This window comes from Balaenoptera ricei, chromosome 9, assembly GCF_028023285.1.
Source record: "Balaenoptera ricei isolate mBalRic1 chromosome 9, mBalRic1.hap2, whole genome shotgun sequence".
NCBI classification, from domain to species: domain Eukaryota; kingdom Metazoa; phylum Chordata; class Mammalia; order Artiodactyla; family Balaenopteridae; genus Balaenoptera; species Balaenoptera ricei.
Window position 1 is genome coordinate 19673397 of NC_082647.1, and position 13583 is coordinate 19686979.

The window sequence follows — 13583 nt, forward strand, 5'->3', positions numbered from 1 at the left end:
AATAACCAAGTAGCTAAAGTGAAGGCAATGAATAATGGTAATTAACAGTAAGCTCAAGATAGTATAAAGAGGTTAAAAACACGTATCTTTTAAGAAGCAAGAATTAAAATGCAAGACTCCAAGACCTACTAAAAGAATACTTAATATCCATCAAGTTTATTTTGTGCTTTTAAAACCTGCCTGCCCACTTACCAATGACTCATTTGCTCAAAACATTTTTACTGACTGTCCGTTATGGACCAGAACCACATGATTTACCTCCTCACTACAATTATGGTAGAGCCTCTCAGCTGGGCCTCGGCCTGCTCATTGCTTGCTGTGATATTCCTACGTATTAATATTTGCCTAAGAATGCTGACTTAAGTTGCCAACTATCTTTCTTTGAGAGAGAGAATTCTTAATTCTGAGGTCATATGACTTTTTACTTTTCTTAGTGTTGAAATTCTTGTTCTTTATTAAAACTGGCAAATTATGTTGGTTCCAATTATTTTTTCACTGACTGATTCATAAATCCCAAACTCTGGGAAATACAGAGTCAATTAATTTTATCTTCCCGGGCTTTTACTTCCAAGGACACAGTATATATTCATTATCTAAGTAGTCTGGCTTCTGGGCACCCTGGCTCACCACCTAGCCCACCTAGCTAGACCACGCCCTAGCTGTCCCCACAATCTCTTACTTGCATGGGTGGCTCCTTGGTCCCACAAGACAGGAAAGCAAAAGATTTCTTGAAAAGTTGTTTTGAAGGAGTTTAAATTGTAGGCAGGTCTTCGGACCATAAAATCCTAAAAAGTTCTCATTTACTCCAAAACAATAATTAAATATTGTGTTTTTATAACTGCAAATTTCAGTGGTATACTGATACAGTGACTGACATAAAGAAACCAACTACTGCTACTACTTCCAAAAACATGGTAACTGACACAGACATAATGTTACACCAAAGAAGCCAGACGCCAAAGAGGACTTACTGTAGTGTTCCATTCAGATGAAGTTCAAGCACAGGCAAAACCCATCTATCTACAACCAAAGAAATAAGAACAATGACTACCTATGAGGGATGGCTATCAACTGTCAATAGGAGGAAATCTTCTGGGGCACCGTAAATGATCTATATCAGTGTTTCATATATTGACCTGGGTCGTGGTTACATTTGGGACACATATGTAAAAATGCATACAAATATATGAAAATATGTATGTAAGGATTTGGACACATTAATGTATTAGGTTGGCCAAAAAGTTCGTTCTGGTTTTTCTGTAAGATGTTCAGAAAAACCTGAACGAACTTTTCGGCCAACCCAATATGTCATATCCCAATAAGAATGAAAAAAATAAAAAATAAAGAAGATTAGTTTTCAAAATATTTACAGATTTTGAATTCAAAGAGCCCAATTAAGTAAAATACTTCAATATTCTTTCACTAAGTAGCAATATCTTAGAAACTTTCTGGCATTACACTTTTTTCTTCTTGCTATGTGTCACATACTTTCTTACCTATTTACAAGGTGGTAGCTTACAGGAATAGGCTTTAAAGAATACTCAATGAGTTTAATAATAATAATCACTAAGTAATTAAAATTCTCCCAGAAGTACTGAAAACTACTCACTCGAGGACATCAAAAACTCCAGTATCTATTTCAGTTGCAAAAGAAAAGAAAGGACAAACCCAGCATTTCCAAGTTCAAAACCAATGCTCTTACCAAAACATTAAATTAAGGTAATTAAAAATTAAACCTTCTCTTATGGTACTTCCATCTCAATTCTTTAAATCTGGTTGTTCTTGCTTCTCTTGCTTGAATCAAAGAACACTCTTTTCTCACTTATTAAATAACAAAGTCTCAAAAAAATACTGTGCTTAGTTTGAGGTTTCTTTTTGTTTGTTTGTTTTTAACTACAAAAGGAAAATTAAAAGGGTTTCTTGACCATGAAATGGAAAATATTTCACTTGCTGTACAACGTGTTTAAAAAAAAATTGTAGGCAGTATTAATAATTAAATGTTCAAATGACAATTACTGAATGTAAGAAAGTTGATAATGACCAAGCAAGAGCCCTATAACAAAGTATGCAAAGCAGAAATAAGAGAACAAAATGGATGCGGGGAGGGGGTGTTTTCTGAGAAGCAAAGGGAAGGGTAAAATAATCTTCCAAATGATACAGAGAAACAGTGTATAGCCAACACCCAGAAGGAATATAAATTATTAAAGGAAGAGACCACATTTTTCCTCTAGGTATTCCTATGTTATTTTTGATACCAAATTACATTATCAATTTAGGTTTCAAAATCAAATGTAAATGGGCCTCCGGCTGGACGGAAACATATTTCATTGAATGCTGAATAAGCATATTTTGGCTACTGCAGTCCAAGACAAATACATGTTCAGAATACATAAAAAGCAACACACAAATTATGCAAACATTTTGCTCTGAAAAGAATCTCCTCTACAGTCTTTCATATGTACGCTTCCAATAATTTTAATTGATCATTAGAAAATTTAATTGATAATGAGAAGAAAATCTGCAACTAGAATATCAGCTTAAATCTAGGTCAACATCATGGCAGCAGTCATGATGATTTTAGGTTTACTTGAAAATATAGTTTTAGTCCCATATGAGCTTTACAGCAGAAGCAAGCATGCCTTCTTTTTGCCTTAAGAGTCACTGTAAGGGTTAACTTATAATCACATGTACCAGTTACTGGCACAAGAAAAAAAAAAAAGGAAAATACAAAAACAGGAGCAGAGAAGAAAAAAAGACAGACAGTAGAAGGAACTCCATTGTAGAGAGGGGCGCAGTTTCTCTAATAATTGCTCTATGTACAGTCAGGGTCTGAGTGTCTCTCTTACTGTGTGTCGGAAAGAAGAAAGTCAAAGCTGTAATGACACAGCCTTGGTCAACTATAATGCCTTGACCTGGTCAGTGATAATCATGAGCACTAAACTGAAACATAAAAAAGGAACCCAAATGAGCAGGACTGGAAGAAACACCTCCAACCAGAGTTCTGAAGCTGCATAGCATATTATAAAGAGGTCCAATGTTGACCTCACAATTCAGCATCTTGTTAACTGCATCTTTTGACTAAGCATCTCTAGGAACGATACTGTCTTCCAAGGAAAACTTTCCTATTTTTGAATGGCCTTATTCATTAGAAAATTCTCATTATGTAGAGTCAAATCTCTTTACCATCCAACCAACTAACTAGCTCTAATCCAGATTTAGAAAACAACAAAAAACCACTTTATTTCTTTTAAGTGGCACATATATTTGAAATTAGATATCAAATCCTCTGTTTTTCACTAAGATTTTCAGTTCTTCCTACTGTTTCTCATAAGGACCGGCCTACACTTTTCTGCTAACTAGACTGGCCTGTCTTACCTCTCTTGACATTGTTGCTGAAATGTGCATTGACATGTGGGCTGGAACCGTGACAGACTCTCCAGTTTACTCCATTAATATAAAATTGCCAGTTAGTTGCAATCAGTGTTCAGGCATATATCACACAACATATTTTGAAAATACAAAAGAGAAAGCTTAGAAAAAAAATTTATAATCTCCAAACACTACTTAGTTTGAAGACTAAAAGCATTTAACATTTATTATATAAATTCCAAAGCAGTGACTCAAATGTGGGGTTTGAAATCTAAATATACTGCCACTCAAGTGTTTCACTGGCCTTCACAGGTCAAACAGTCTGAAAAGATAGCAATATTTTTCATAATTCTGAGGACAAGGAAAAAACCATTGTGTTTCATAAAAATGCAATAAGACAGCAAAATTTCCTCCCATGCGTGAATAATGTATGACCTACAATGTTATTTGCTAGGCTGTCTAATCACCAGCATCTTTCAAAATGTCTATGTAAGCTTTAGCTCATTAAGAACAAACATGTATCGGTATAAAAATATCACATACCTGTGAACACTCAGAATAATATTCTGCCAAATGCCAATGCACACATCAAACTGACATGGGTGGGCCAACTTTTGTGCATTTCTCAAGGATAAAAAATATTGGGAAAAGAAATACAGAATTACTTCACTCTATGACATTCACGCTAACTCCAATAATCAAACACACATGCACGCTATCTACCTATCGATCTGTCTACCTATCGATCGATTTATCATCTACCTATCTATTGATCTGTCTACCTATCTATCAATCTATCTAACTTTCTAATATCAAGAAAGAATCCAGGGGCTATGGTACCCTTGTAAATAAAGTTAAAAAAAAAATCTAACAGAAACAGAAGAAGCTACATAAGAAAGCTTTTAAAGCAAGGTTTCTTCTGTTAGAAAAGGTTTTATAATCTTGAAAAGGGCTTCTATAATTCATGAAAGAATAATAAGGCAAAAACTATTTTATGCAACCATAAGCTTAGAAAAGGTGAAAGGAAAAAGTATCTGTTTCTACTATATAACTGCTATCAATAAAAACAAAATATGAGGGGGCTTCCCTGGTGGCGCAGTGGTTGAGAATCTGCCTGCCAATGCAGGGGACACGGGTTCGAGCCCTGGTCTGGGAAGATCCCACATGCCGCGGAGCAACTGGGCCCATGAGCCACAACTACTGAGCCTGCGCATCTGGAGCCTGTGCTCCGCAACAAGAGAGGCCGCGATAGTGAGAGGCCCGCGCACCGCGATGGAGAATGGCCCCAACTCGCCGCAACTGGAGAAAGCCCTCGCACAGAAACGAAGACACAACACAACCATAAAATAAATAAATAAATTAATTAATTAAAAAAAAACAAAAACAAAAACAAAAACAAAATATGAGGCTAAGTTAAAAGAGTTGTAGTTTAGGATTAATGCTATAAAAAAAACCAAATTTCTAAATTCACCTTAACATTTCTATATTTTATCCTTTAACAAACACTTTATAGTTACAACAGAGGTAAATCAATGATAAAAAATGTATACCATTTTTAGGTACAAAAGAAAGATTGATCTATTTCAATATCATTACTAAAAAAAATTCCCTTTATATTTTTATTCAGATCTGATAAATTCACTTCAAATCAACAAATATTTGCTAAGCACTTCTATAAGTTACCTATTAATTCTTTAAACAAATATTTACTGTGTACCCCATTCATATAGAAGATAAATCTGAACCACCACTCCCTTAATTGTGGAAGTAGTGCTAGGAAAAGATTTGAGAAAGGAAAGATCATGAAGGGCAGAAATCCAGGATATTATAGGAAAGCAGACTCGGAGTTCTGAAGACCTAAAACAGTCTTACCAAAGTAATTCACTTATAAGCAAGTTAGTACCAGAAAAAGTTGAAAAGACCTTTTGTGCTAGAGCATGTTTAGACTAATAATGTATATAATTCATAGCTAAGTAATTATTCCTGAATTATTTTCTATAAAAAACAGATTTGTTGGCAAAGCTTATTACAAAAAACAAAACAAACCACAGGCCTTCTGCAAAGCAGCCCATCAAACCATACTACTTCCTTAAGAGAAAACAACAATTTATAGTTCAGCTGCAACTACTGAAAAACTCTCATGTATCTGGAATGTCACACAGGATAAGTCCTTCATAACATGTTGATAGACTAACGGCATAACAACACTTGCTCAGTATCTCTGGATAATACTGTCAAATTTGGCTATACATCAGAGATTTATTTTCCATTTCAGGAGATGTAATTGTTAGGAGGGACAGAGGACTTTCACTATACCAAACAGAGGAGCGTTAATGGCTTCATCCTTAAAAAGAGGGGTTCCTGAGTGTCCAAACTACAGTAAGATGAAGTCTTAGAAAATAGTTTTTACCGATAGCCATTCTCTCAGGCTTTGAAACAGTTCCCTATACTGCTGCTAACTGGCAGCTTCTACAGCTGACAAGATTAACTTTTAGAAGGTCTTCTTCTCCATAATTATGGACAAATATGATTAGACGGTATGATTACAAGTACTTGTTGTTCCTACTGCTGTTTGCCCGAAGAAAGGCACACAGACAACTAGAGAGATACTGTCTATCACCAAAGCCCATGTGACCAGGAAAGTTTCATATCCCTAACTGACCTAAATGCCAGCCTACTCCTTACTGACCAATAAATACTTTTGGTTCTACCCAGGAAGTGTTTCACTGCTGCCTGATTTAATGAAGTGTGGGTGAAAATAAATAGTGAAAAATGCTCACAGCCTGGATACTGAATATTCCAGTTGTGTTCAACAGAGGAAGCGTCAGTGACATTTTTGCAGCTTTAAATACCATCACCATCCACCAGGTCTCCAGCCTCCTACCGCTGCCAAGTCACCCCAAGACTGCAAACATCTGTTCTTTCAATTATCTCATAAGAAAGTACTTCAGAAATGCAAAGCGCTCATTATTCTAAAGAGCCAAACGCCTTTTAAAAGCTGGTTGAAGCAAATAAGCAAAAGAAACAATGCACTGTCATTTGGACTTTTCAAATTTTAAATGTCAGGCCTTTGGAGTCCCTAAATATTATAAAAGCATTTCCCCATCACAAAATCACAAAACTTTAAAGATAGAAAACAAAGTCCAGACCAACCAACTCCTCTATTTTATAGCTACAGAAAACTAAGGCACACAGTGATTTGGCCAACATCAAAAACTAAAAAGTGGTCGATCACTTGTATCCCCCTACTCCGCCCACTTTCAGTGGTCTATCTTCTCTATCATGCAATATACATAACTCCTTTCCATTCAAACAATGACTCCAGTGCTAAAAGAATGATTAAATAAAGCATTTAATAAATTAACTTCCCGAGTTCATTCTAATTGCAAAATTTAATGTACATTCTCTGCAGTAGATAATTAAGGTTAAATGAGATCATGATGGTGAGACCCTAATCCAATAGGGCTAGTGTCCTTGTTAGAAGGGGAAGAGGCTATGTGAGGAAACAGTGAGAAGACTTCTTCGGACTCCTGTGTTCTCACTGCTGACTTGTCCTGGCTCTAAACACTTGGAATTTTTGCTTCTCAAACCCTGATGGGCTGCATTAAATCCCACCACCTTTCTTTGATGACTTCACCTTTAAAACTCAAAGCCTGCAGATATGAGATGGTGAGTACAACAGTCAAATACATGACTTTGTTTTCATTAGCAACACATTAGTAACAGTCCCCACTAATGTGCCTAATTGTTCCAGAATGCATGCAATAATAAATGCATACCGTAAAAAGAGAGAGAGAGGTAAAGCTTTAGACTGTTTTCTAAATACTTCAGTTAGATGCTGCAATCATTTAGATTTTTAAGGTAATAATTCTGTTTTCACCCATTTTTTGCTATATGAAAGAACTGTATTAACAAATGTAAGGCGCAAATAATATTTTTAGATTTTTAGAGAATAAAGAATAATAATAAATAAAAAAATAGGGAAAAATAAATTCTCACTCCCTTCCCTCCCCACAGAATCCCCAAATATAGCAGCCACAAAGTAATTTCAAAGTTCCTGAAATGGCTAGATTACATATTAATTGTAACTAAAAAATATTACTCTATATCAAACTGTGGTTGATACCTCAATAAAATGCACATTTTATTGGTAAAGGTTTATTTACAACATTTAGATCATGGTTAATAATAACCATGATGTAATTATTCAAAAATAGAAATTTTTGAAAAAAAAATCTGAATGTATATCAGACCTAGACAAAAGAAAGGAAATATGACATTAAAATTTCAACATTAATGTTGAATTAATCTTCCTTCTGTTCCCCCAATTCAAGACCTTTAAAATAAAACCCATTTATTACAGTGAATCCATCCATTCCTCTCAAGTGTTTCCAGAGAAACTAAAAAATAACAAATAAGTCAGTGGGAGCGGGGGGTAGGGGAGCAGGTATTAGTCCTACCATTTTCTAGGTCTATTATTTTTGTCAAAGTATTTCAGAATCTACCTAGGTATGGCTAGAAATCTTTTTATTTCAATACGCTTTTGTTCATTTTAGACCCACAGGAAGAAAAATTGATTAGATGACCTGTTATCATTAAAAGCTTACATTAAGGGTTTAATTGCACACAATGTCTTGTTAGGCTGAGTATAGCAAAAGCAAGATAAAGATTACTGTACCTCATCTTTCTAAAACTTCACTCTCTAAGAGACAAACTGCTGGTTTCTTAACTAGAAAGAGAAAATAGTAAGGAAAAGCATTAAATAAACAAGTCAAGGGGCCAGCAGAGTTCATGGGTAGTGAACCAATTGGGAGTCGGTATATTAGCCTCCAGAACCTGGTATGGTTTCCTAGTGTTGAGACTGCAGTGGTTATGAGAAAAGTACAAGAGTAAGTTTGCAAGGTTACCAGATCTGGGACCTTGTACGATGATTTTATAGGAGGACAGTATAAACAACTGCTAAGAATATATAAAACAGCATAATGGGAATCTGCTATGTGGTCTTCTTAGCAGGATGATTCAGTTTCCAATACTGAAAACCTTTAGGCCGCAAAGAAGGACTTCCAGTTGAATAAAAATTATGAAGAGAATATTTTAAATAAATGAAGTGTAGAAAAGCCATATGCAAAGTTTCAGGAAGACAGAGTACAAGAGTTGCTAGTCAAAGGGGAAGAGCAACAATGAAAAATGAAGGACCCACACACTTGGGAGGGTTTCTCCCTTCCAATAAAAAACACTTGAGTTTACCAAGAGATAGTGTAAGAAAACAGTGACATACTATTTAAACAGGTGTTGGCTTGTGATAAAAGCCAACTTGTGATAAGCCCCTTCCAAACTTACTCTTTGAATATGATGTAAGTTATAAATAAAGATTATTATAATCAATTAGAGAAAGAAAAATTGGGATGGAAAAATAATGTGAGGCAAACTGGGTAACAGGATATGTAATTGCTCAATAATGTGAAAATGGTTTCAAGAGAAGCTGTACCAATTTACACACTGTGTATAAGAGATCCCATTGATCCACATCCTCTCCAATAATTGGTGTTTTCAAGCTTGTTAATTTTTGCCACTCACACAGCTACCAAGTGAGTACCTTTAGGCAAGGGTTTGATCTTATTATTATTATTATTATTATTTTGGTTCCACAGGACCTGGCATAGAATCAGAGTCCAATAAATAACATGTGAGTCAAACTGAGGTAAAGGAACCTAGATTTGAACCTAGATAACTTGTTGTGGTTTCCATTTTTAATTTCAAAATTTGTGCTCTTTCTCCATCTTTCAATTCTTCTACACTCTCTCTCCCACTATGTTATATTGCCTTTGAAATAACAAAATGCTAAATCACATTCACTTTGAACTAGCATGGAAAAAAAATAAATAAGCAAGGGGCATTCCGAAGGATAGAAAATGGTATCTATACATATTTTATATAAAGAATCTCATAAAAATAAAAGAGACTATTTCTAAACAAGAGTCCACATCTAATTCAGAGAAAAGAACACATCATAAGCATTTAATAAACACTTCAAAAAACTGTTGATTATGAATAACTGAATGACTATAGGAGAAATGAGAAATGTTTTATGATAACTGTAAAAATGAAATAGTATGATAATGAACGCTGATTCTTCTCATTATCAAAACTAAACTTCTAAACTTTATTTGTTTGTTTATTTGTTTATTTATTCAATTTTTTGGCTGTGCTGTGTGGTTTGCAGGATCTTAGTTCCCCGACCAGGGACTGAATCCGGGCCATGGCAGTGAAAGCCCAGAATCCTAACCACTAGGCCACCAGGAAACTCTCATAAACTGCTAATCTTTAGAAGAAACAATAAATCCAATAATCAGCCAATGCTGAAGTGTAAAAACTAAAAATAAATTTAAAAAAAACTAACAACACTGAAAGATCTTAGTCATTTGAAGTTCCATAATCCCATTATGAGCATTCAGGTGAGGCTCTATAATGGGTCTGAGAAGTAAGGTTAAAATCTGACCCAAAGGCTAATTTAAAGTCTATAATGATCACCTGCTTAGGAAGGAATTGATTCACCTTGTAGACCACATAATAGTCTTGCGACTTCCTCAACTATTTGCATTATGCCACAAAACTTTCTCCAGTTCTCATCAATAATAAATTAAAATACTGAATGAAAGTAGAGACCAAACTAGTGAGTAAAACTAGTAGGAGTATTATCAAGCCTTAAAACAACTCTCCAGGGAAGCAGCATAAATAGTAAAAAAAAAATTGTCAAGAATACATTAAACTCTATCAGTATTTTACCAGAAATGCATTATATTAAGTGTGAAATAAGTATGTATTTTTTCCATTCTCCTAACTTCGCATTTAAAAAGACAAAATAAGTTTATGGGAAAAAAAATCTCTTGAAAAGTGGTTACTGACAACACTGCTAAAGAAACTTCTAAAGGATTTCTTCCAGAGTTAAAAACAAATGTAAACATAAGGATTCCATTTATTGAAGCCATAGCATAACTTGGCAGTAAATTATGGCATTAAATCTAGGTTAGAAGATGCCTATAATGATTAAGCTATCTTTCCATTTTCCTAACAATTAGCAACACTAAGTAGAAATCAATTGTATTTGGAAAAGAGAGTAAGTACCAAACTAATTACTGAAGTCAGCTGATATATATGATAGTTGTTAGTTAATTTAGAAATCCTAAATGTTGTAATTTACTTATTATATATTCATATATATACACATATATAATGAATTATATATATAAATTCATTGATTTATATATATAAATTGATATATACATATAAATCAACTAAATTTACAGAGGAATAGTTTTAATTCTCTTAATTCCATGATTCTTAACTCACATGAATTTACTTGCTGCTAAAACTTTTTTTTTTTTTTTAAGGTTAGTGATGTTTCTTCAAAAATCTCTTATTTTTAATTGTGTGAAAGTCAGGCATTTTTGTAGTTCAACTTACATATTTGTGCTTTCACATTTAAAACTAACTGGGTAAAATACTCCAGTATAATTTTTTAAACTGGTTACCTAAATAAGAGATTTGAATTAAACTAGTTCTAATGATGTCAATTTAGTAAGTGTTGGTTAATGAGAAGGTAGGATAATTCCAGCAATAAACCGTTTCTGTTTTGGAAAAGTATATACAGTGTTATCTCTGGCCAGTTCAGAAGCATTTGTTTAACTGTTATACCAAATGCCTCAAATATTACAGGAGTTACCTGAGAAAGTTAAGGTGATGATCTGAGGTACCTAACTTTTAGTGAGCCCAAGAGTTTCTGGTCCACTGTGTGACTATACAGCAAAACTAAACACTGGCTCATTATAGAGAAAACATACAATTAATATTATATTGTATATCTGTGTCCCCAAAGTACTCTTTTTTGCTGTACTCAAAAACATGTACTTTGGGCTTCCCTGGTGGTGCAGTGATTAAGAATTCGCCTGCCAATGCAGGGGACACGGGTTCAAGCCCTGGTCGGGGAAGATCCCACATGCTGTGGAGCAACTAAGCCTGTGCACCACAACTACTGAGCCTGCGCTCTAGAGCCCACGAGCCACAACTACTGAGCTCATGCGCCTAGAGTCCGTGCTCCGCAACAAGAGAAGCCACCACAATGAGAAGCCCACGCATCGCAACTAAGAGTAGCCCCTGCTCGCCGCAACTAGAGAAAGCCTGTGCGCAGCAACAAAGACCCAACACAGCCATAAATAATTTAAAAAAAAACACACACACAACATGTAATTTACCATTTCTTAACCTTTTTCAGGTGTACAGTACAGAAGTGTGAACTATATGCCCATTATTGTGTAACATCTGTAGGACTTCCTCATCTTATAAAACTGAAACTTTAGATCCACTGAATAACCACACCCCTTCCCTGCGCCCCCCGCAAAAGTACCTTTTTAAAGGTATTTAGGGCTTAGAAGTTTTTTAAATGGAAGTATCACAGATTCTCATTTTCTTAAATCATAGTATCACAACAAACTGAGCATTTTAATAGATTTCATTCTACTCACTAACAAGCTTTATCCTTCAATATATAAAACCACATATTTGATTGATATAATGTCTTTCAGTTTTTGTAAATCATATTTGTTCAGAGACCTGCCAGTTCTCAAAGGATATCTGAGTCATTAGTTTAAAACAGACAGATCATGGTGCTGCTATTTTTTCCTGTAAAGGGCAAGTAAATAGTTTAGGCTGTGTGAGGTATATGGATTCTGCTGCAAACATTCAACTCTGCAACTAGAGCCCCCAGACTGTTATGGGCAATACATAAATGGATGAACCTGACTCTGGCAATAAAACTTTATTTACAAAAACAAGGGACAGGCTAGATTTCTCCTGTGCGCCATAGTTCGCCAACCCCTGAAATAGTTAAGGGATAGTGACAAGGAACAGGACAGGGAGTAGTTAAGAAAGAAAATCAAGTAAATGTATTTATGAAGAATTACTCCTGAGACCAAGTAGCTACTTAGTAGGGTTGACATTAATTTTCTATTGATGCACTTTGATTGTGAGGTCCTATAAAATGGAAAAAGTTCTTTTTATGACTTGTTTCAATGCTGACTGACCTACTGGCATTCAGTACGTTAGCATAAATAATGAAAATATTGATCTTCAGTAAGTACATAGGATTTGACTTACCTTAATAATGGATGGAATATGACAGTAATATTTCTGGCTCCAGGTTTGCAGACAAATTTTGTTCCTCCACCTTCAATTAAGTTGTCATCAGGACCCCCTTTCAGAAAAAAAATAAAAGAGAGATTAGCTTATCAGAACTTTTACAAAGAAATAAGCCTATCAGAAGTATGGTACACTATCACAAGGAAGATCATTTTTGAAAACAGCTGCCTTTAATATTTACAAAATTATTTTATTTTGAATGACTTGATCCAGTCTTCCTCATTAAATAAGCAACGGATTTGCATTTTCACTCTGGAGTGAGAACGTGGAAGCACAGTAAGAATAACTGTATATTTAAAGAAACAATGCAAGGGTACAACCCAGTTAAGGTTAAAATTTTGATCTCTAATCACCAGGGTCAACCTTGTACAGCATGGCACATGAAAACTTCAGGGGAATGAAGAAGTGCCATTCAGGCTTGTCTAGGGCTCAGAAGGTTGGAGCAGAGGCCCATATGAACCTAACCAAGCATATTTCATCAAATCTAAGACCCCACTAATTGTAAGATACACTATTGTTGTAAGTAACACTAAGAAAAGATCCTGCTAACTAAAGTATACAATGCTTCCTTATTATTTGGAATCTTCTTTTTTTTCTCTTATTGAAAAGTTCTTTACAGTTTAAATACACAGAACTAGGTTAAATAATTCATAAATAAGTAAATGTAAGGATTTATTAAGGTTTTTAAGATAAAGAGATATTTAGCCAAAATCTCTCATACACATATAATAAGGAAACATAAGAAAAGTGAGTTGGTTAAGGTATTCTTAAAACTATTCAATGTTCAGAGTCCAGCTCTTCTGAATGGCTCAGAGTGGTCACTATCTTTGTTTTCTAAACAGTTTCACTAAGTGGATTTCTTGAAGGAGTACAGCCAGTATTTTACTCCAAGCTGCTGATACCAATTCTGCAAGGTTTAATGTTGACATGTTCTTGATACTATTAGAAGGTTTAGAGAGAAGGTGTACTTACAGCAACCAAGATTAATACTCTTTCATCAAATGGTCCTTAAGAGGTTC

The 13583-nt window shown here is 34.8% G+C and overlaps 1 protein-coding gene across 1 annotated transcript in view; it reads right to left on the bottom strand.

Moving 5' to 3' along the window:
• The window catches only part of EXOC4 (exocyst complex component 4), an 823186-nt gene that overhangs the window by 432313 nt on the left and 377290 nt on the right, over positions 1–13583 (bottom strand). The window contains exon 10 of the mRNA XM_059933354.1: positions 12523–12619. Within this exon, the coding sequence (XP_059789337.1) occupies positions 12523–12619 (97 nt within the window). The remainder of the gene's footprint in view (positions 1–12522; positions 12620–13583) is intronic.